The sequence below is a fragment of the Sciurus carolinensis genome, chromosome 8, assembly GCF_902686445.1.
Source record: "Sciurus carolinensis chromosome 8, mSciCar1.2, whole genome shotgun sequence".
In the NCBI taxonomy this organism is placed as follows: Eukaryota; Metazoa; Chordata; class Mammalia; order Rodentia; family Sciuridae; genus Sciurus; species Sciurus carolinensis.
In genome coordinates this window covers 289,175-311,247 of record NC_062220.1, presented here as the reverse complement: position 1 = coordinate 311,247, position 22,073 = coordinate 289,175, and the positions used below count along the sequence as shown (strand labels likewise).

The following is a 22,073-nucleotide window of genomic DNA, read 5'->3' as shown; positions in this document are numbered from 1 at the left end:
CAGTGTGTTTTAGTCAGGTTTTTCGCTGCTGTGACTAAATAAATGGGCTGACCAGCACAATTATAGAGGAGGAAAAGTTTATTTAGGGCTCACGGTTTCAGAGGTCTTAGTCCATAGAAGACCGGCTCCACTCCATGAGGCTGAGGTGAGGCTGAACATCATGGGGGAAGAGTGTGGCAGAGGGAAGCAGCTCACCTGCGATCAGAAAGCAGAGAGAGAGACTCTCCAGATAAAAAATATTTACCCCACAGTGACACCCCCAGTGAACCACTCCCTCTAGCCACACACCACCTGCCTCTGGTTACCACTCAGTTAATCCCATCAGAGTTTAATTCACCAATTAGGTTAAAACTCTCACAATCTACTCATTTCTCCTTTGAACCTTCTTGCATTGTCTCACACGTGAACACCTCACATCCAACCATAACACAGTGGGAGACGGGTTGGAATTTTGAGTCCTGATATGGTGTTGACATTTCTGGAATATTTCTACCAGGAAGCATGACCTGCGGGAACATCAGAGGGCCAATATAAAAGCCCTCCTGTTTTCTTTATATCTGTTCCAGATTGTAAGAGATCAAAGGCACACCGTTATTCTATGGATGTTCCTGAATAGGATCCTGGACACAGAAATGTTGGCACATTGGTGAAGCTCAAATGGAGTCTGTGGACTGTTTGGCAATGTTGGAGTCCTCTTTGGGAGAATTGTGCGGTGAGACCTGGTTGACTTGGAGAAGTATCTGGGACTGCTGTGATCTGAGGGTGTCTCCTCCCCATTCAGGTGTTGGGACTTAATGGCAGTGTGATAAGAGGTGATTATATCCTGGTGTGGTGGCCCACTCTTATAATCCCAGCAATTTAGGAGGCTGAGAAAGGGGGATTTCAAGTTTGAGGTCAACCTCAGCAAGGGCTGGGAATGTAGCTCAGTGGTAAAGTACCCCTGGGTTCAATCCCCAGTATCAAAACAAACAAACAAAACCAAAATACCAACCCCAAAACAACAACAAAATGTAGCTACTAGAAAATATGTAATCATGTGATTCACATTCTATTTCAGTTGGACTGTGTTGTTATAGATACAATTATTGCTGAACACTCCTTCTTTCTGAATTTGTACCCAGATTTGTCTTCCCCCTCAAAATGTTCTCAGTGACTCTTCCTGATTAATTATTTATGCTTCAAGATCTAACTGAAATGAAGCCTTTCCTAATGTTAGTCTTTTCTTCCATGGGGAACTACTGCTTTTTTTTCCAGTGCTAGGGATTGAATCCAGATCTTGACAATCACTGCATTTTATGAGTAGCACATTTTCACATCATTTAATAATTGCTTGCATATTTCTCTTTCTTAACAATTATTAGTTGCTAGAGGTCTAGATAGTGTTTTATTTAGCTACGTCTAGCACTCCCTTGGTTACCAGATCATCACAATGAGCTTAGTTATTTGGTGAATAAATAAAGATGATAGAAGAAATATTAGACTGTAATCGATTGGCAAATGAGGTATTCAAAAAACAATTGTTTTAGGTTCCTCTATAGGACTAGATCGATTTATTCTACAAACATAACTGATCGTGGTAAGAAAGAGGAAATAGCATTTGCAGAACCCTGTAGATTGGTGCGTTTGAGCAACTCCAAGTTACGCTGGTGAGGAAAGAGTGCGGTAAAGGCAGGGAGCGACCCGCGATTTACGGTTTAGATAGCTTTGTCCGCAGCGGAGGAGGCACTGGTGGGGACTGGAGTGGCGAGAAATGGACACATTCATATTCAAGAGATATAGGAGGTAGTTTGGCCGCAGTCTGCGATCGGGTGGCCTTCCCGTAGCAGGCGTGGGTTTCTAACACTGTGGCTGGCGCTGTATTTCCGTGCACTCTCACTCGAGAGGCAGCGTGAAGCTGGCGAGGCTTAGGTTGGCTTTGCGGGGGGCAGGCAGTGCTGACCTCCTCGCCCGCCTTCCTCTCCGGCGTGCGGGCCAGCGAAAGGGACGGCGGGCTCAGCCCAAGTGAGGAAGCCGAGGCAGGGCAACCAGCTTTGTGCAGCCCCCGGTCGTGAACTGGCTCCTCAACTGGGACTGGAAAACAGCGCGCGGAAAATCCCCAGCTGCAAAGCCGCGGCGCTGGCACAACCGCCGTGCCACGCTGCAGCCACCACCCGAGTCCTGCGGGCCGCTGTGTCCAAGCCGTAAATAAGCTGCGCTGCCGAGTACGTGTTCGTCTCTCTGGTCTGCGCTCGATGAAGTCGCTCAACCACCCCATTCCGAACCCTTGATTCCCATCTTAAGGATATGGCACTGACGCTTCTGGCACTGAGCCCAGAGCGCTGAACCAGCGAGCCTCATCCCCAGCGCTGTTTATTTCGAATCAGGGTCTAAATTGCGTACGGCCTCGCTAATTTGCGGAGACTGGCCTCGAACCTGCGATCCTTCTGCCTCAGCCGCCCCGGTCGCGGGAATTACAGGCGTGCGCCACCCTGCCAGGCGTAGCGCCTACCTAAGGTGTTTCTTGTCAAGACAGGACAAAGGGACGTAACTGGGAGGGGTAAAGCCCTACTCCAACGTCAAGATCTTTCATGATCTCTCGCTGTCTTCGTGAGGGTAGCACCGGGTGACAAGGGGAGCCGCTCCCGTCCAGCCAAGAACCGCGGGGAGAAGTGAACAGCGACCCTTTGACCTTTGAGGCTCTGGCCCGCCGGTTGCTAGGCGTCCAGAAAACGTAGGCGCAAAGGACCAATCGGCTCTCTGCGGCTCCGACCGGCAGTGGAGGCGGGGATACGCAGGCGCAGTGGGAGCGGCCGCGGTGCATGCTGGGCAGCGATCGCTGGGCCCTTTGCTGCCCCTGCTTGCCGGTTGCTAGGAGTCGGGACGCCCGCACGCATAGAGCGGCAGCTCGGCCCGCTTCGTCCGGCCGAAAAGAGTGGGCGCCAGCTGGCTTGTCTCCTCCTGGTAGCCTGCGCCTGCCTGGGGCCGAGGATACCGCGGTACTCGGGTCTTCGAGGAGCGATGGAACCTGGGAAGGTCGGTACGCGGCATGTCCTGGCGAGGCGAAAAGGCGCGTCCCTCTCTCCGCAGGGGGCCCGCCCGCGCCCGACTCCTTCTAAGGACTCGGGGAAGCGGGCCGGGCCGCAGTCTGAACTGCTGGTTCCCGGGAGTTCCATGAGGAGACGCCCCCCACCCCAAACCCTTCTAGCAGCATTTGCCTCTGGGCTGCTTAGCGGGAACCAGATTGGGCGTGAGGGGCGGGCCGAGAGGCCGTGTCCAGGACGTGAGGGCGGGGCGAGGGGCGGTGTTCATGGTGTGAGGGCGGGGCGAGGGGCGGTGTTCGGGTGTGAGGGCGGGGCGAGGGGCGGTGTTCGGGTGTGAGGGCGAGGCGAGGGGCGGTGTTCGGATGTGAGGGCAGGGCGAGGGGCGGTGTTCGGGTGTGAGGGCGGGGCTAGGGGCGGTGTTCATTGTGTGAGGGCGGGGCGAGGGGCGGTGTTTATGGTGAGGACGGGGGCGAGGGGCGGTGTTCATGGTGCGAGGGCGGGGCGAGAGGCGGTGTTCATGGTGTGAGGGCGGGGCGAGGGGCGGTGTTCGGGGTGCGTGGGTGGGGTGAGGAGCAGCGTTCGGGTGTGAGGGCGGGGCTAGGGGCGGTGTTCGGGGGTGCGAGGGCGGGGCGAGGGGCGGTGTTCATGGTGTGAGGGCGGGGCGAGGGGCGGTGTTCATGGTGTGAGGGCGGGGCGAGGGGCGGTGTTCGGGGTGCATGGGCGGGGCGAGGGACGGCATCCAGGGCATGGGGGCGGGGCGAGGGGCGGTGTCCAGGTCTGAAGGCGAGCGGTGCCCCAGGCGCAGTGATGGGTGGGAGGGGTTGCTGCTGCGAGGGGAAGTGTTCGACATGTTCGGGGTGGAGTCTAGGGCATAGTCTGAGAGCGTATTGGGGGCGGGGTCCGTCCTGTGGGACTGGAACTGGTCTGCTGAACTCCGCTGACCCCTCCTCACCTCTGCTCCCGGCCTTGGCTTCTGGAGGAGCCTCTGTGCAGGCCTGGCAGAAGGGAAACGGGCACGTCTGAGTGTCTCCTGAAGCATCGCAGGATGCCGCGCTGCACGTGCCTGCCGTGGGGTAGTTGTCTTCGCCGTAATTTAAAAATCTCCAAGCGTGTTGGACTGCGCTGAAGGAGAGGGCTGACAGTCCGCACCTGCTCCTAACGTACTGCCTGGCTCTGAACCGTATGCTTTTACCTTTGCCTCTTCACTGATGGAATTCAACCAGGTGTGTAGCTGCACTTGGTGCAGAACCGCGTTGTGCATTTGCTTGCTGCGAGTCGTTCTGTGTTTGAATTGTCCAGTATGTACTGGCTGGATGTAGCTGTTGAGTACCAGAAATGTGGATGGAGTGGCTTATGACACAAAATGTAAATTTTATTCACCTTTAAATTTAAAGGGTTGCATGTCACAGGTTCTGAAGTCGAGATCAAATTCTGGCTGCTGGTGTTTGAATTCTGGCTTCTCTATTTACTTGTATGACTCTGGGATGGTTACTTATCATGCTATATTTTCCGAGTTCGTAAAATGGGCACAATAATAGCCGTGTCACAGGGTGTTTATGATTGTTTAATGAAATATTACATGTAAGAGTGCTTACAGCACTGCTTGTTATTTCGTTAACACATTTCAGTAAATGTTAACTAGTGTTAGTCTTGTTGTCTATTGAGTACCCACTAAAAGATGAGGAATTTAGTTTGCCTACATTTCCTCTTACCTTCTCATTTTTTCTGTTGTTTTCCTATAATAATGTTAAATAATTTGTGTTGTATTCATTCTAGGTAGTATCTCTTAACTTTCCTTTAAGTAAGTTAGGAAGATAAGTCCTAAATTACTCTCTGTTTCTCCTCAAACCCAACAATATCCTGACTTTTATCATCTTCATACCATTCCCTTTACATTTCCATGAATTATTCTGTAACTTTTCTTTGTTTTGCTTATAGGTTGATGCATGATGATGTTAGCAGAATTCACTGCAGACCCAGGGTGACTGGACCAGTAGAGAAGATACAGTCCCGGACCCTACACTCCTTGTCAGAGAAAACACATAGGGTCAAATAGATAATCTTTTCTTATATTTAATTAATGTACTGCAATGCAATTTACTTCATATTTGGATCATATACTTCTTTCTTTCTTTTCTTTTTTTCTTTTTTTTTTTTTTTTTGGTACCAGGGATTGAACTCAGGTACACTCAACCACTGAGCCACATCCCCAGCCCTATTTTGTGTTTTACTTAGAGATAGGGTCTCACTGAGTTGCTTAGCACCTCACTTGTGCTGAGGGTGACTTTGAACTCATGATCCTCCTGCCTTAGCCTCCTAAGCTGTTGGGATTACAGGCGTGAGCCACCACACCCAGCTTGGACTGTATATTTCTTAAATGACCCTTTGATTTTCCATTAGTTTCTCTCTCTCTCTCTCTTTCTTTCTTTTTATTTATTTATTTATATTTGGATACAGTGGATTGAACGCAGGGGTACTTGACCACTGAGCCATGTCTTGCTAAGTTGCTTAGGGGCTCACTAAATTGCTGAGGCTGACTGAACTCTTGATCCTTATGCCTCAGCCTCCCGAGCCTCTGGGAATTCAGACCACTGCGCCAGGCCATCTAGATCTTTTTATTTTCTATTTTGAGACAGGATCTCCCTAAGTTGCTGAGGACCTCACTAAGTTGCCTATTGTGAGTCAGCATCCACATATCAGAGAGAACATTCGGCCTTTGGTTTTCTGGGATTGGCTTATTTCACTTAGCATGATAGTCTCCAGTTCCATCCATTTACTGGCAAATGCCATAATTTCATTCTTCTTTATGACCGAGTAATATTCCATTGTGTATATGTGTCACATTTTCTTTATTCATTCATTGGTTGAAGGGTACCTAGGCTGGTTCCATAGTTTAGCTATTATGAATTGAGCTGCTATAAACATTTATGTGGCCGTGTCACTATAGTATGCTGATTTAAGTCCTTTGGGTATATGCTGAGGAATGGGATAACTGGGTCAAATGGTGATTCCATTTCAAGTTTTCTGAGGAATCTCCATACTGCTTTCCAGAGTAGTTGTACAAATTTGCAGTCCCACCAGCAGTGTATGAGTGTACCTTTGTCCCCACATCCTCACCAACATTTATTGTTGCTTGTATTCTTGATAATTGCCATTCTGATTTGAGTGGGATGAAATCTCAGTGTAGTTTTAATTTGCATCTCTAATTGCTATTGATGTTGAACATTTTTTCATGTATTTGTTGACCAATTGTATTTTTTCTGTGCAGTGTCTGTTCAGTTCCTTTGCCAATTTATTGATTAGGTAACTTGTTTTTTGGTGTTAAGTTCTTTGTTTTTTTTTTTTGTTTTGTTTTTGTGGTGCTGGGGATTGAACCCAGGGCCTTGTGCTTGCGAGGCAAGCACTCTACCAACTGAGCTATCTCCCCAGCCCAAGTTTTTTGTACTTTCTGTATTCTGGAGATTAATGCTATACTTGAGGTGCATGTGGTAAAGATTTTTTCCCATTCTGTAGGCTCTCTCTTCACGTTACTAATTGTTTCCTTTGCTGTGAAGAAGCTTTTTAGTTTGATACCATCCCATTTGTTGATTCTTGATTTTACTTCCTGTGCCGTAGGAGTCTTGTTGAGGAATTTCGTTCCTAAAATGGCATGATAGAGATTTGGGACTACATTTTCTTCTAGGCACAGGGTCTGTGGTCCAATGCCTAGTTCTTGATCCACTTTGAGTTCAGTTTTGTGCACGGTGAGAGACAGGGGTTCAACCTCTTTGTTTCGTATGGATTTCCAGTTTTCCCAGTCCCACTTATTGAAGAGCTTGTCTTTTCTCCAGTGGACATTTTTGGTGCCATTGTCTAGAAGAGATAACTGTATTTATATGGGTTCATCTGTGTATCTTCTATTCTGTACCTTTGGTCTACCTGTCTGTTTTGGTGCCAGTACCAAACCATTTAGATACTGTGGCTCTGTAGTATAATTTAAGATCTGGTATTGTGATGCCTTTGCTTCACTTTTCTTGCTGAGGATTGCTTTGTTTATTCTGGGCCTCTTATTTTTCAAATGAATTTCATGATAGTTTTTTCTATTTCTATGAAGAATGTCATTGGAATTTTAACAGGAATTTCACTGGTAGTATGGCCATTTTTTTTTTTTTTTTTTTTTTTGCTGTGTCGGGGATTGAACCCAGGGCCTTGTGCTTGACAGGCAAGTACTCTACCAACTGAGCTATATCCCCAGCCTATCCAAGAACATGGGAGGTCATTCCATCTTGTAATATCATCTTCAATTTCTTTCTTTAGTGTTCTGTAGTTTTCACTTTAGAGATTTTTCACCTCTTTTGTTAGATTGATTTCCAAATATTTTCTTTTTGAGGCTATTTGTGAAGAGGATAGTTCTCCTAATTTCTCTTTTTCAGTTAATTCAATCACTGATGTATAGGACTGCAGTTGATTTATGGATGTTAATTTTACATCTTGCTGCTTTCCTGAATTCATCTATGAGTTCTAGAAGTTTTCTGATAGATATTTTTTGATCTTCTAAATATGGAATCATGTTGTTGGCAAATAGGGACAGTTTGAATTCTTTTCCTAGTTTTTTTTTTTTTTTTTTTTTTTTTTTTTTTGTACCAGGGATTGAACTCATGGACTCTCGACCATTGAACCACATCCCCTACCCTTTTTGTATTTTATTTAGGTATTTAGAGACAGGTCTCACTGAGTCGCTTAGCGTCTCGCCATTGCCGAGGCTGGCTTTGAACTCCTGATCCTCCTGCCTCAGGCTCCCGAGCCGCTGGGATTACAGGTGTGTGCCACTGTGCCTGGCATCTTTTCTCATTCTTACCCCTTTAACTTCTTCTGTCTAACTGCTCTGGCGAGGGTTTCCAGGACTGTGTGGATCAGGAGTGGTGAAAGGGCATCCCTGTCTTGTTCCAGTTTTTACTCAGCCCTTGTTTGTTCTTTTGAGACAGGGTCTTGCCGTGTGGCTGAGGCTATGCTTGCACTTGTGATCCTCCTGCTTCAGCCTCTCAAGTAACTGGATTACAGGTGTTTACCTCCTCACCTGGCTAAGCTAGTGTTTCTTGAAGGGAAAATTAGTTAGGATGAATATGATTGTTCTCCGCAGTAAGTATTCTCAGCTGATTTTCCTTTGCTGCAGTTACTTCTGTCATTCAGCTGTGCCTGCACATGGGTAGGAAGCTGTGTGGCAGCTGTGGTGAAGGAGTGTCACTTCACTAAAGCACAGTGATTAGTAACTGTTCAGGATGGAAGGGCATGTGGTACTGGGGAGCACCACAGGAACCAACCGTGATTCCGTCTCCAGAGGGCTTGTGTGATCAGGGAGACCAAGACCAAGTGTTAGTAGTGAACATCTTTACAGGTGTATGCTTAGTGCTAGGGGGCGACGGGGAGTCGCCTGAGGTGAGGGTTGTCGGTGGGGGGCTTTACCTGTTTCTCAACAGCAATACCCATGATTATGACCCTCTTGGTTTCTGTGGGAGGATTTGGAAATGGTTTGGGCAGAACATCAGGTTACAATCATGAGGTCATCTGAAGGTGTGGCTGGGCCTCTTCTGGGGTGACCCGTTACTGGCTTCCCATATGGAACTCCTCGAGTGTGCTGGAGCATCCTCTGACCTAGCAGCTGGCTCCTTCCAGAGTGAGGACTGAGAGTGAGCACACGCCCCGCACCTGGTGGGAGCTGCTGATGCGGGCCCCGGCTAGGAAGATAGCACGTCTTGCACCCTGTTCTCTTATTAGGTGTGAGTCAGTGTCCTGGACCACTTTCTTTGGAGGATTGTTGGAGAATTAGAAGAACTCTTTTAAGATCACGCACTTTGCTCTTTCCCACCTTGCAAGATGGCAGGTGAAAAGGCTGAGAAGCCAGATGCTAAGGAGAAGAAACCTGGAGCCAAGAAGTCCGATGCTGTTGACAAGGTTAAAAAGGGAGACCCTAAGGATAAGAAACCCAAGAAAGGGAAGCCCCACTGCAGCCAAAACCCTGTCCTGGTTAGAGGAATTGTCAGATATTCCCCATCTGCTATGTATTCCCGCAAGGCCATGTACAAAAAGAAGTACTCGGTTGCTAAATCTAAGGTTGAGAAGAAGAAGGGTGTCACAAAACCAGTTGGTGGTGACAAGAAGGGTGGAACCAGAGTGGTTAAGCTTCGCAAAATGCCTATATACTATCCGACTGAAGACGTGCCACAGAAGCTGTTGAGCCATGGCAAAAAGCCCTTCAGTCAGCGTGTGTGAAAACTGCGAGCCAGCATCACTCTCGGGACCATCTTGATCATCCTCACTGGGCGCCACAGAGGCAAGAGTGGTTTTCCTGAAGTAGCTGAGCAGTGGCTTGCTACTTGTGATGGGACCTCTTTCCCTTAATCGAGTTCTTCTGCGTGGAACACACCAGAAATTTGTTATTGTCACCTCCACAAAGATTGATATCAGCAATGTGAAAATCCCAAAACACCTTACTGATGCTTACTTCAAGAAGAAGTTGAGGAAGCCCAGACACCAGGAAGGTGAAATCTCCAACACAGCAAAAGAGAAATACAAGATGACAGAGCAGTGCCAGGTTGATCAGAAAGCTGTGGTCTCACAAATTTTACCCAAAATCAAAGCTATTCCTCAGCTCCAGGGCTACATGTGATCTGTTTTTGCTCTAACAAATGGAATTTATCCTCATAAATTGGTGTTCTAAATTTCTTACCAAGAACCTAATTAAATAACTGATACATTTAAAAAAAAAAAAAAGATCATGCACTTTATTATCTTAACATTTCCCCTTTAAGTTTTAGAACAGTTCAGGTAGCTGATGAACTAAGATTGTTTTATAGGGATCCATAGTTCATATTTTTTTAAAGCTGAACTTTATGATATATCGTTATATGTTGAACAGTACTTGGTGACCAAGACTCTGGGTTAGGGATTAGCTGAGATCTAATACATACTTGAAAGTTAGTTGGAGAGGCGTGAACATACTTGGAAGATGGGTGGAGAGGTGTGACCAGACTTGGAAGATAGAATGGGCTGGGCTGAGGGTGCAGTTAAGTGGAAGAACACTTGCCCAGTATCCATGAGGTCCTGGGTTCAATACCCAGCACCACAGAAAAGCAAAGCAAAGGAAGAGAGGAAGGAAAGAGAAGAAGGATAGTTGGAGAGAGATGATTGATGCTTAAAAGATGGGTAGGAGATGTGGTCATCCTGAGGGACAGAGGGAGAGATTTGATCTGTGGTCATCCTTGAGGGACAGAGGGAGAGATGTGATCTATGCTTGGAAGGTGGTGGAGATGTGGTCATCCTTCAGGGACAGGGGAGAGAACTTGAAAGATAGCTCATCTAATCAGGAGCAAGAACTCTGTCATAGATAGTAAAAAAAACTGTTGGACATGTGAAATGCAGGTCTCTGAAGGGTGGTGCTTCTTTTATTCTTCAGTGCTGAGTTGAAACCCAAGACTTGCACATGCTAGGAAAGCACTCTGCTGCTGAGCTGCATCCACATCCCTAGTGCCTCTTTTCAGAGTTGTCAGCATCGTTTCTATCTGCACCGTACTCCTTTTGGGCTGGAAGCTGGACATGTCTGTCGCTTGAGTGTAGGTGTTCTTGAGGGACAGAGAGACCTGAGCTTGTAGGCTGCCCAATTCTCTCAGGCAAGAAATGCGCTCACTAGTCCACTCATTCCTTCCACAGATCTCTGTCCAGTTCCTAGTATGTACCTAGCAATGTGCAGGACTGGAGGTGAAAGCTATTTAACTTCTCTATGCCCCAGTGTCCTCATCTGTGAAATGGAGCCAGTGACTGACTTACAGGGTTATGAGATTCAAAGCAGTATGGCCTCTGGCATGCATTTGAGGCTGAACACATTTCTGTCTGTCCATACTTCCCAGTTGTTATTTCTACATAAAAAAATCACCACAGGCAGGTCAGAGTGGTGCATACCTATAATCAAAGCAACTTGGAAGGTCTAGGTAGGAGGATTGCAAGTTCAAGGCCAGCCTCAGCAACTTAGCAAGACCTTATCTCAAAATAAGTCTCAAAAAAAGGGATGGGAATTTAGCTCGGTGATAGAGCAATCCTGGTTCAAATCCCAGTACTGCAAACAAAACAAAACAAAACAACAACAAAAATTTCCCAACTTTGTGGTACAAAACACCACAGCCTTTTAGTTTGCTCATGTGTTCTGTGGGTGTCTTAGCCATGCTCCCTGACGTCTGGGGTCTCAGCTATTAAAGCGAGGTTGGGAAGGGTATGTGGTGACTCAGGTGGAACCAGTCTTGTGAAATCTTGTCTCCTCAACATTTCTGACCACCGACTGTACAGGTGGGACTCTGGAGTCCTTGGCTGGGACATGCAGGGGACTCTTTGGCTTCTCCTTATGCCTTGAGGCCCAGGGAGAACTGGGTGGGACCACACTGACTGGAAGTTGCACAGTGTCCCTCTGTCTTAGGAGCACGGAGCCCTCAACCTACCCGCCGTGGGCATAGCACTTGGCTGCTGTTGGAAAATGTACCCTGACAACATATTTCAAATCCCAACTTGAATATTTGCCTTTGGTTGTTCAACTGCCCTTATGACTTGTTTTCTCTTTTATTTTATGTTATTTAATGATTTTTGAAGGAGCCAAATGAATATATTCTATAATAATTATGGGTAATTTTAGATAGTAAATAACTTTAAAATCTATATTTCTGTCTTTTATTTTAGTAGGTGGATGGGTGTTTTCTTGCAAAGGAGAATTAATCACCATTGATTTAAATAGGGTCATGAAAAAGTTACTCACTGGAACACATAAAATTAGTAATTTGGAACTTTAAAAAGTCTAACTTTATACTTTTCTTTTTAGAGAAGAACCAAAGACGATACTTGGAAAGCAGATGACCTCAGAAAACACCTTTGGGTAATATGTTTTAAAGATTCAAGTTGGGATCTGTATGGAGCCCTTATGGGTTTTTTGGACAGTCTTACCTGGTTCATAGCATCACACAACTCTGGTTGTGTGTGACTCACTTCAGAGGGGTTTTGACTCAAAGTGGAAGCATGTGGCCAGTGCCTCTGGAACTGCATTGGAATGGGCCAACCTTTGGGCTGGCTGCCTGTCCTGCTTCTCAGGCCACCTGACACCTGTCCACTCAGGGGCTGTCCTAGCCAGGTACTCAGTGTGCTCCAGCAGGTGGTTCTCAGTCCACAGGGCTGCCACGGTGGGGTGGACTGGGTGCGGAGTGAGATCAGGTGCTGCTGAGAGTTGTGTAGTGAAGGTGCTTAAAACACAGCTCCATCACCTCTCTGTAATCCATGTTATGTGTCAGCTTTGATTTACTAACAGACATCAAAGTCTCTGACATGTGGTCTCTAGTCAGCAGTTACAGAAATGAAAATAAGTATGAATCAAGGAACTTCGTGTTTTAAGTGCTCGGCGTCTCCCCCCCCCCCCATCTTGTTAGGATCAGAAGCAGTTGAATCCAATGTTTTTTAAGGTACTTTGATATGAGTATGATTCTCACATTCAAATACTTGGTTAATGGAGAGGTTGGGGGTGTAGCTCAGTGGCAGAGCTCTTGCCTGGCATGCAAGAGGCCCTGGGTTCCAGCCCAGCACGGGGGAAATAAAGTTAATGGAGTGTGCTTTCCTGGTCAAGAGGTCCTTCTTCCTCCTGCTTTAGGCTGCACGATCAGGCAGTCCCAAGGAAGAGAAGAAACACAGAGAAAAGAAGCTGCACAAGGAGTCAGAAGTGGAGCTCCCTGAACCCAGGGAGCACAAGTACAGGGACCCAGACCCAGACACTCGACACCGGGGCAGAATGACCGGGGGAGACACTCACACCTCCAAGGAGAGTCCTCGTGGGGAGAGAGACCGAGAGAAACTCCGAGAGAGGAGGAGAGACATAAAAGACCGGGAGAAGGAAAAATCAAAAGAGAAGTATCGAGAACAAGATGCAGAGAAGCCTCACAGCAGAGGAAAAGACAGAGAGAAAGAAAGAGACAGAAGAGCTCGGAGGGAAGAGCTGAGGCAGACGACCGCTTATCACAACCTCCTGGGTCGAGAGGTTCATGACTGGCCCCTGGAGAAGGTGGAGAGGAAGACTCGATCAGGTGCGTCCTGGATGCTGGGTGGAGGTGGGGAGTGGGGGAGGCGATGGGACAGGTCGCTTTTAAGTTCTTGTGCTTTGGGGCCTTTTCCTTTCCTTTCCTTTTTTCTTTTTTCTTTTTTTTTGCATTGGGGATTGAACCCAGAGGTGTTTTACCACTGAGCCACATCCCCAGCCCTTTTTTATTTGTTTGTTTTTGAGACCGGGTCTTGCTTAGTTGCTTAGGGCTTTCCTAAGTTGCTGAGGCTGGCCTTGAACCTGTGATCCTCCTGCCTCAGCCTCCCCTGTCGTTGGGATCACAGGTGTGTACCACCATGCCCAACTGCGTTTTCCTCTTTAGATATGTTCATTTATCATTTTGTTTTCTCTTCTACTTTGCGTATGTTTCAGCTTTGAATTTAAGTTGTAGGCTCTAGTATGTGTGTGTGTGACTTTGATGTTTTCCATGCTCATTCAGTTAATGAAGTAACAGTTAACTTTATCTTATTTTCAGAAGTTTTATTATTGAAACATATTTTAGTTATCCTTTGTGGATAAAAAATATTTTTATCTAAAGTTCTTCGATTAAAGTATTCCTCAAAAATGTCAGTCTTATTTCAAACAGTATCCAAATGTTACTCTCCTGAGCATGTAGGAGTTCTGATGTTTCCCTCTCACATGGACATTTCTTTGCTCTTCTTTGGTTGTGCAGGTAGGCTTTGTTTTTTATCAGAGCTCACTTGACCCAACTGATGTGCAGCAGGGGTGCATTAGAGAGCCGACAAAGGCTGCAGCCTGGCTGTGCCGGATCTGCAGAGCCAGGACTGTCCGCTGTCTTGGTCACGTGCCATCCCAGCACAGGGCCGCCATCTGCAGCAGCCCTGTCAGGAAAAGGGATGCGATAATGGGCATTCGGGCGTTCCTACGCGGGCGTCTGTGTGCGCCCTGGTGTGGGAGCGTTGGGTGTGTTGGGTTGCCGCTAGTTATTTTAGCAGGAGCTGTTTTACTGTTCAGTGCCTCCTTTACCATTTCTGCCTTGGGGTTCTTGGTGTTCTCTCTAATGTCTCTTGTTTTCATCAGTGTCCTTTTGCCATGACCTTTGACTGCTCTTCCTTCAACATGGGTTGGAGAGAATCACACCGTGAAGACTAGTTACGCGGTTAGACTCCTCGCAGTTCTCCTGGACTCCTTTCTAGGCCCATCTCCTCGTTTCTCTCTCCTGCGCATCACCCTCTGGGCAGTGTGGCCCTTTCCCCAGTCGCCTTTCTCCTGCATGGATGGATCCAGACTCACAGTTTAAGCCATTGTCTATTCCTCAGGTCCAGGTTTTAGCCCAGCTGGGCTGCTCCCTGAGCCCCAGACTTGTGTGTCTGCCTGTACTGTGATGTCCAGGAGGTGTCAGAAGCTGCCACGCTACACTGGAGTCTGGGTCCTTCCTTCCAGTGGGTGGTGATGCATCCTCCTGGTCCTCAGGTCAGAAAACCTGGGAATCCTCTGACTCCATGCGTCTTCTTTGGGTCTCTGAGTCCTGGGGCTGTGCCTTCATGGTGTGCCTGGAGTGAGCCCGCCGGTGTGCCTGTGTTTTAGACTTCCTGGAGAAGGACCAGTGCTGTGCACTCAGTGCATGTTCTTTGCCTCAATTTCTGAAAGTTTGAGTTTGCCCTTACCTTTTAAAGTGTTTGTTTTAAAAATCTTTACTTTTGATTAACATGTATCAATCGTACCTATGAGTAGGACTCAGTTTGAACAGGTATGTGTGTACGATGTGCTAAAGAGCTGATTTTCTTAATCACAAGCCCAGTGACTTTGGCTGCGCACACTCAGAAGTGAAGCCTGGTTTTCCTTGTGCTCCGGGCATCCCCAGAAACTGGGTCCTCCCAGTCCCTCCTGCGACTTCTCTCTGGGTCACGCTGGGCCCTGGCTGAGCATCTCTCACCTGATACCTGATACTTCAGCCTCTCTTTGGGCAGGGCTGCACCTGGTGTCAGCTGTTCTGGGCCCTCCTGCCTCCTTTGTCTCCTCTGAGTAGGGGGTCAAAAGGCTATGGGACCATGCTCTCTCCTAGGCAGGTCCATAGGCAGGGATTTCCTTGGAGCTGCACGGGTGGCTAAGATGCCTGGCTTGGTGGGCTGATTTTCCTTCTTTGACTAGGTTCTGCTTCCCCATAGAACTTTTCTACAGATGCCCAGAAACCCTGGAGGTGTCATGTGCTGGGCTGGTGCTCTCCTGGAGTATCGGGGAAACCAGGCATGGCCAGGTGCCTCGGTAACGAACTGGAGAGGAAGCCTTATATCTGCTCCCCAGACTGCCTTTTAAGTCTAGAACTCGGACTCGCCACTCTTGGGTTTGGGGACTGTGTTATAGTGGAAGAATATTTTAAAATACACGTTGATAAAAGGCAATATGTGCAGTGGAGCCTCCAGCAAGGTGTTGGATCTTTTCGATATATTAAAATTTGGGAATATTAAAGATGTGTTTTATTTTTGTAGTAAGCAAAGTAAGAATTGAAGAGAAAGAAAAGCGAGATGAAGACTCTGAAAGAGTAGATGAAGACAGAGAAAGAAGATACCGAGAAAGAAAGGTACGCAGGCCCCGCCCCCCAAGGACTTTCCAGTGTGCCTGTGGGAGGCCTGGAGCCCTCCCTGGGAGGCACCAGTGAGAATCCCTGTCAGGCTAAGGCCCTGGAAGGGGCCTGGGCATGAGGGGAGTCAGCTTCTGATCCCAGGGGCAGCTCTTGGTTGTTTACACGTTTGGAAGATACAGATGAATAATAAGAAAATGAAAACTGTCTATTCCCCATCCAGAGATAATTATTGATAATGTTTAAATAAGTATCTGATCAAGTTTGTGCATGAATCATATGTAAACTTTTTTCTTAAGTTAGATTTTTAATGTTTTGTAGATTGAGTTTAATACATCTTGAGCATTTTCCTGAGTTATCATATTTCTCTGATGTTTTAATGGATACATATTTTAATGGTCTAAATGTTTTTGGACGTTTAGATTGCTTTTAAACTTTTTTATTGTTAAGACATCCATGGGGTAAACTTTTTACATTTTTTTTTTTTTTTTTAAATGGTGCTGGGGATCGAACCCGGGGCCCTGTGCTTGCAAGGCAAGCACCTTACCAACTGATCTATCTCCCCAGCCCAACTTTTTACATTTATTCGTAATTATTTTCTTATTCCTGAAAATAAAGGTGTTGGATCAAGGTAAATGAAAGCCATGTTTTCTTTACACAAAAGTTATAATTATTGATATCACCAGAGTGTAACTTCCCCATGTCCTAGGCAGCAGCTGGGAATTATCATGTTTAATCTTTGCTAATTTGATTCAGAAGAAATTGAAATTTCTGAACATTTTTCTTTTTTAATTGGCACATGGTAATTGTGTGTGCAGTGTGACCTCGTAGCACATACACAGTGTGTCATGATCCTCACAGTTGATTGGCATATCCATCCCTTCAGATATTTATTGCACTTTGTGTTAGGGACACTGAAATCCCCTCTGCTGACTGTTTTGAAATAGTCAGTTGGCTGTTGTTAGTGGCAGGTCCCTCCTGTGCATGGAGCAGAAGTCTCCCTGTGTCTGACTGGACCCTCTGCAGTCCCGAAGGTGTTCACTGTCCTCTTGCCAGTTTCACCTGTTGCCCTTGCTCACTTTATTGTGGCACAGCTAGCATTAAAAGTCTGACCCTGCATTGTCTGCATTGTTGTTGGTCTGTCCAGACTTTGACTGTGGGGTCTCTGTTGTACGTTGGTGCAGAATTGTGATGTGGGGCTGCGCTCCCTGTTCCTCTTGCTGCTGTGGTCCCCAGCCTGTGCCCTACTCTAGCTGTGTGAGTATCGTCTGTTTTGTTCTTGGTCTTTGTTTTTAAGGCTTGGACCTTCATTTCCCACTGAGTTTGTTTTGGTGAATGATTCGTGACAGTGATGTAACCTTTCCACTGAGGAGCTGGCCAGAACACCTGCCTTTGTCTGGGAAGGTCATCCTGGCAGAGGCGAGAGGCGTGAGATGGAGTCTGGGAGAATGGAGCAAAGGAGAGGAAAGAGACCGCTGGGTCCCGGGAGGGGTGGAGGGACTGCAGGGAGTTCAGCAGTGAGGAGGGCGTCTGTAGGAGGACCCAGTGGCCCCTGCCCGGACTGAGCAGAGGAGACCCTGGGGAGAGGCTGGGACAGGTGTGCCACGGGTCTGCTGACGGTGGACTGTCTGTGGCTGGTGCTCCAGGGATGGAGTCTGAACCTAAGGCTGGGTTGTATTAGCCTCTTACACCTTCTGGTGAGTGTCAGCCCATGTTTCCTGGGCACTCATGGTGGCTTTGGGATCTGGGGATGACTAAACGATGGCCCCCATTTCCAGACTCTTCATCCGGGTGAACTCAGTGAGAGCAAGTGACATGACCCAGCATTAAAAGAGAGGCAGCATCGTGTTGCGGTGCTGGCTGAAGGGGCCACAGGCTCCTAGGGTGGCACAGAGGTATTCCAGAAGACCTTAGGGCTGGTGGGCTTAGGGTGGAGGTGGCAGGAATAGCGATGTCGTGAAGGCAAGAAGGGCCTAGATTTTGAGTGTTGCTTTGCTTTGCTGAGTGTATCAGTCAGCTTCCTGTCAATGAGACCTTGACTTACAGAGATAAGAGGTTTACTCTGGTTGACAGCGTTAAAGGTTCTAGTGCCTGAATGACTGGTCCAGTCATCTTGGACCTGTGGTGAGCAGCACATCATGTGGGAGGTCCTGGTCCATGATTGACTGGTCCAGTCATCTTGGACCTGTGGTGAGCAGCGCATCATGTGGGAGGTCCTGGTCCATGATTGACTGGTCCAGTCATCTTGGACCTGTGGTGAGCAGCGCATCATGTGGGAGGTCCTGGTCCATGGTTGACTGGTCCAGTCGTCTTGGACCTGTGGTGAGCAGCGCATCATGTGGAGGTCCTGGTCCATGGTTGACTGGCCCTGTTGTCTTGGACCTGTGGTGAGCAGCGCATCGTGTGGGAGGTCCTGGTCCATGATTGACTGGTCCAGTCGTCTTGGACCTGTGGTGAGCAGCGCATCATGTGGAGGTCCTGGTCCATGGTTGACTTGCCCTGTTGTCTTGGACCTGTGGTGAGCAGCGCATCATGTGGAGGTCCTGGTCCATGGTTGACTGGCCCTGTTGTCTTGGACCTGTGGTGAGCAGCGCATCATGTGGAGGTCCTGGTCCATGGTTGACTGGTGCAGTCGTCTTGGACCTGTGGTGAGCAGTGCATCATGTGGAGGTCCTGGTCCAGATTGACTGGTCCAGTTTTCTTGGACCTGTGGTGAGCAGCGCATCATGTGGAGGTCCTGGTCCATGATTGACTGGTCCAGTTTTCTTGGACCTGTGGTGAGCAGCGCATCATGTGGAGGTCCTGGTCCATGATTGACTGGTCCAGTTTTCTTGGACCTGTGGTGAGCAGCACATCATGTGGAGGTCCTGGTCCATGGTTGACTGATCCAGTCGTCTTGGAACTGTGGTGAGCAGCACATCATGTGGAGGTCCTGGTCCATGGTTGACTGGTCCAGTCGTCTTGGACCTGTGGTGAGCAGCACATCATGTGGAGGTCCTGGTCCATGGTTGACTGGTCCAGTCGTCTTGTACCTGTGGTGAGCAGCGCATCATGTGGGAAGTCCTGGTCCATGGTTGACTGGTCCAGTCGTCTTGGACCTGTGGTGAGCAGCGCATCATGTGGAGGTCCTGGTCCATGGTTGACTGGTCCAGTCGTCTTGGACCTGTGGTGAGCAGCGCATCATGTGGATGTCCTGGTCCATGGTTGACTGGTCCAGTCGTCTTGGACCTGTGGTGAGCAGCGCATCATGTGGAGGTCCTGGTCCATGGTTGACTGGTCCAGTCGTCTTGGACCTGTGGTGAGCAGCGCATCATGTGGAGGTCCTGGTCCATGATTGACTGGTCCAGTCATCTTGGACCTGTGGTGAGCAGCGCATCATGTGGGAGGTCCTGGTCCATGGTTGACTGGTCCAGTCGTCTTGGTCCTGTGGTGAGCAGCGCATCGTGTGGGAGGTCCTGGTCCATGGTTGACTGGTCCAGTCATCTTGGACCTATGGTGAGCAGCGCATCATGTGGAGGTCCTGGCCATGGTTGACTGGTCCAGTCGTCTTGGACCTGTGGTGAGCAGCGCATCGTGTGGGAGGTCCTGGCCATGGTTGACTGGTCCAGTCGTCTTGGACCTGTGGTGAGCAGCGCATCATGTGGGAGGTTCTGGTCCATGATTGACTGGTCCAGTCGTCTTGGACCTGTGGTGAGCAGCGCATCATGTGGAGGTCCTGGTCCATGGTTGACTGGTCCAGTCGTCTTGGACCTGTGGTGAGCAGCGCATCATGTGGAGGTCCTGGTCCATGATTGACTGGTCCAGTTTTCTTGGACCTGTGGTGAGCAGCGCATCATGTGGAGGTCCTGGCCATGGTTGACTGGTCCAGTCGTCTTGGACCTGTGGTGAGCAGCGCATCATGTGGAGGTCCTGGTCCATGATTGACTGGTCCAGTCGTCTTGGACCTGTGGTGAGCAGCGCATCGTGTGGAGGTCCTGGTCCATGATTGACTGGTCCAGTCATCTTGGACCTGTGGTGAGCAGCGTATCGTGTGGAGGTCCTGGTCCATGATTGACTGGTCCAGTCGTCTTGGACCTGTGGTGAGCAGCGCAACGTGTGGGAGGTCCTGGCCATGGTTGACTGGTCCAGTTTTCTTGGCCTGTGGTGAGCAGCGCATCATGTGGGAGGTTCTGGTCCATGGTTGACTGGTCCAGTCGTCTTGGACCTGTGGTGAGCAGCACATCATGTGGAGGTCCTGGTCCATGATTGACTGGTCCAGTCGTCTTGGACCTGTGGTGAGCAGCGCATCGTGTGGAGGTCCTGGTCCATGATTGACTGGTCCAGTCATCTTGGACCTGTGGTGAGCAGCGTATCGTGTGGAGGTCCTGGTCCATGATTGACTGGTCCAGTCGTCTTGGACCTGTGGTGAGCAGCACATCATGTGGGAGGTCCTGGTCCATGGTTGACTGGTCCAGTCGTCTTGTACCTGTGGTGAGCAGCACATCATGTGGAGGTCCTGGTCCATGGTTGACTGGTCCAGTCATCTTGGACCTGTGGTGAGCAGCGCATCATGTGGAGGTCCTGGTCCATGATTGACTGGTCCAGTCATCTTGGACCTGTGGTGAGCAGCACATCATGTGGAGGTCCTGGTCCATGGTTGACTGGTCCAGTCATCTTGGACCTGTGGTGAGCAGCGCATCATGTGGAGGTCCTGGTCCATGGTTGACTGGTCCAGTCGTCTTGGACCTGTGGTGAGCAGCGCATTATGTGGAGGTCCTGGTCCATGATTGACTGGTCCAGTCGTCTTGGACCTGTGGTGAGCAGCGCATCATGTGGGAGGTCCTGGTCCATGATTGACTGGTCCAGTCATCTTGGACCTGTGGTGAGCAGCGCATCATGTGGAGGTCCTGGTCCATGATTGACTGGTCCAGTTTTCTTGGACCTGTGGTGAGCAGCACATCATGTGGAGGTCCTGGTCCATGGTTGACTGATCCAGTCGTCTTGGACCTGTGGTGAGCAGCGCATCATGTGGAGGTCCTGGTCCATGGTTGACTGGTCCAGTCGTCTTGGACCTGTGGTGAGCAGCGCATCATGTGGGAAGTCCTGGTCCATGGTTGACTGGTCCAGTCGTCTGGGACCTGTGGTGAGCAGCGCATCATGTGGAGGTCCTGGTCCATGGTTGACTGGTCCAGTCGTCTTGGACTTGTGGTGAGCAGCGCATCATGTGGATGTCCTGGTCCATGGTTGACTGGTCCAGTCGTCTTGGACCTGTGGTGAGCAGCGCATCATGTGGAGGTCCTGGTCCATGGTTGACTTGCCCTGTTGTCTTGGACCTGTGGTGAGCAGCGCATCATGTGGAGGTCCTGGTCCATGGTTGACTGGTCCAGTCGTCTTGGACCTGTGGTGAGCAGCACATCATGTGGAGGTCCTGGTCCATGGTTGACTGGTCCAGTCGTCTTGGACCTGTCGTGAGCAGCGCATCATGTGGGAGGTCCTGGTCCATGGTTGACTGGTCCAGTCGTCTTGGACCTGTGGTGAGCAGCACATCATGTCGGAGCCCACAGTGAAGCAAACCCACTCATAATACATGCCAGGGAGTAGAGAGGGAGGAAGAGGATGAGACTGGGTCCCACAGCCCTGCTGGGAGAATGCTCCAGTGGCCCGAGGACGTCCCACTAGGCCTCTCCTTCTAGAGGTCCACCGTACCTCCCAGTAGCACCACCTGGAGACCAAGCCTTTACACGGGGCCTGTGGGCATATTCAGCACCCAAGCCATCATACTAGGGATCTGGACACTGCTTTCCACAATCAGGGTGAGGGCGGCTGGGCCTCTGTCTGTTACCTTGTGGGTTGGGAGGCCAGCAGTGTCTAATAGAGGAGCAGTGGTATGAACAGAGCTTTGTTTTCTTCCCAGAGATATCAGATTGTCCTGGGGAGACACGTGGCTGTGAGGGACAGTGATGGAGCAGAGGGTCAGTGGTGGCTCTGCCTGCCCCGCTGGTCTCCACCACAGTGTGCAAGGCAGGGCCGCTGTCCACTGGCTCACGTGCTTTTCCCTGTTGCATTTCACAGTTGCAGTATGGGGACAGCAAAGACAACCCTCTCAAGTACTGGCTTTATAAAGAGGAAGGCGAAAGGAGGCACAGGAAGCCACGGGAAGCAGATCGAGAAAGGAAACACCGAGAAAAAAGCAGCACACGGGAGAAAAGAGAAAAGCACTTGAAAGAAAAGAGCAACTCATTCTCTGACAAAGAAGGGGAAGAAAGACATAAAGAAAAACGACATAAAGACGTCTTTCATCTTGATGAGAGGCACCGAAGTAGCACGGATAGAAAAGAGAGACTGTGGAAAGAAGAGCACAGGAAAAGGGCGTCCAAGGTACGGTCTCAGTGCCGCGTGGTGTCTTCACTCCTCTTGAGGTGCTGCTGGGGCG

At 49.1% G+C, this 22,073-nt stretch overlaps 1 protein-coding gene and 1 pseudogene across 1 annotated transcript in view; both read left to right on the top strand.

Annotated features, from left to right (window-relative positions):
• The first annotated feature begins 2,807 nt into the window (after positions 1-2,807).
• Dync2i1 (dynein 2 intermediate chain 1) overlaps positions 2,808-22,073 on the top strand; it is a 72,162-nt gene continuing 52,896 nt past the window's right edge. The window contains exons 1-5 of the mRNA XM_047560423.1: positions 2,808-3,012; positions 11,860-11,913; positions 12,676-13,105; positions 15,570-15,661; positions 21,713-22,018. Coding sequence (XP_047416379.1) covers positions 2,998-3,012; positions 11,860-11,913; positions 12,676-13,105; positions 15,570-15,661; positions 21,713-22,018 — 897 coding nt within the window. The 5' untranslated portion in view covers positions 2,808-2,997. The remainder of the gene's footprint in view (positions 3,013-11,859; positions 11,914-12,675; positions 13,106-15,569; positions 15,662-21,712; positions 22,019-22,073) is intronic.
• LOC124990407 (60S ribosomal protein L6-like) lies at positions 8,782-9,717 on the top strand (annotated as a pseudogene).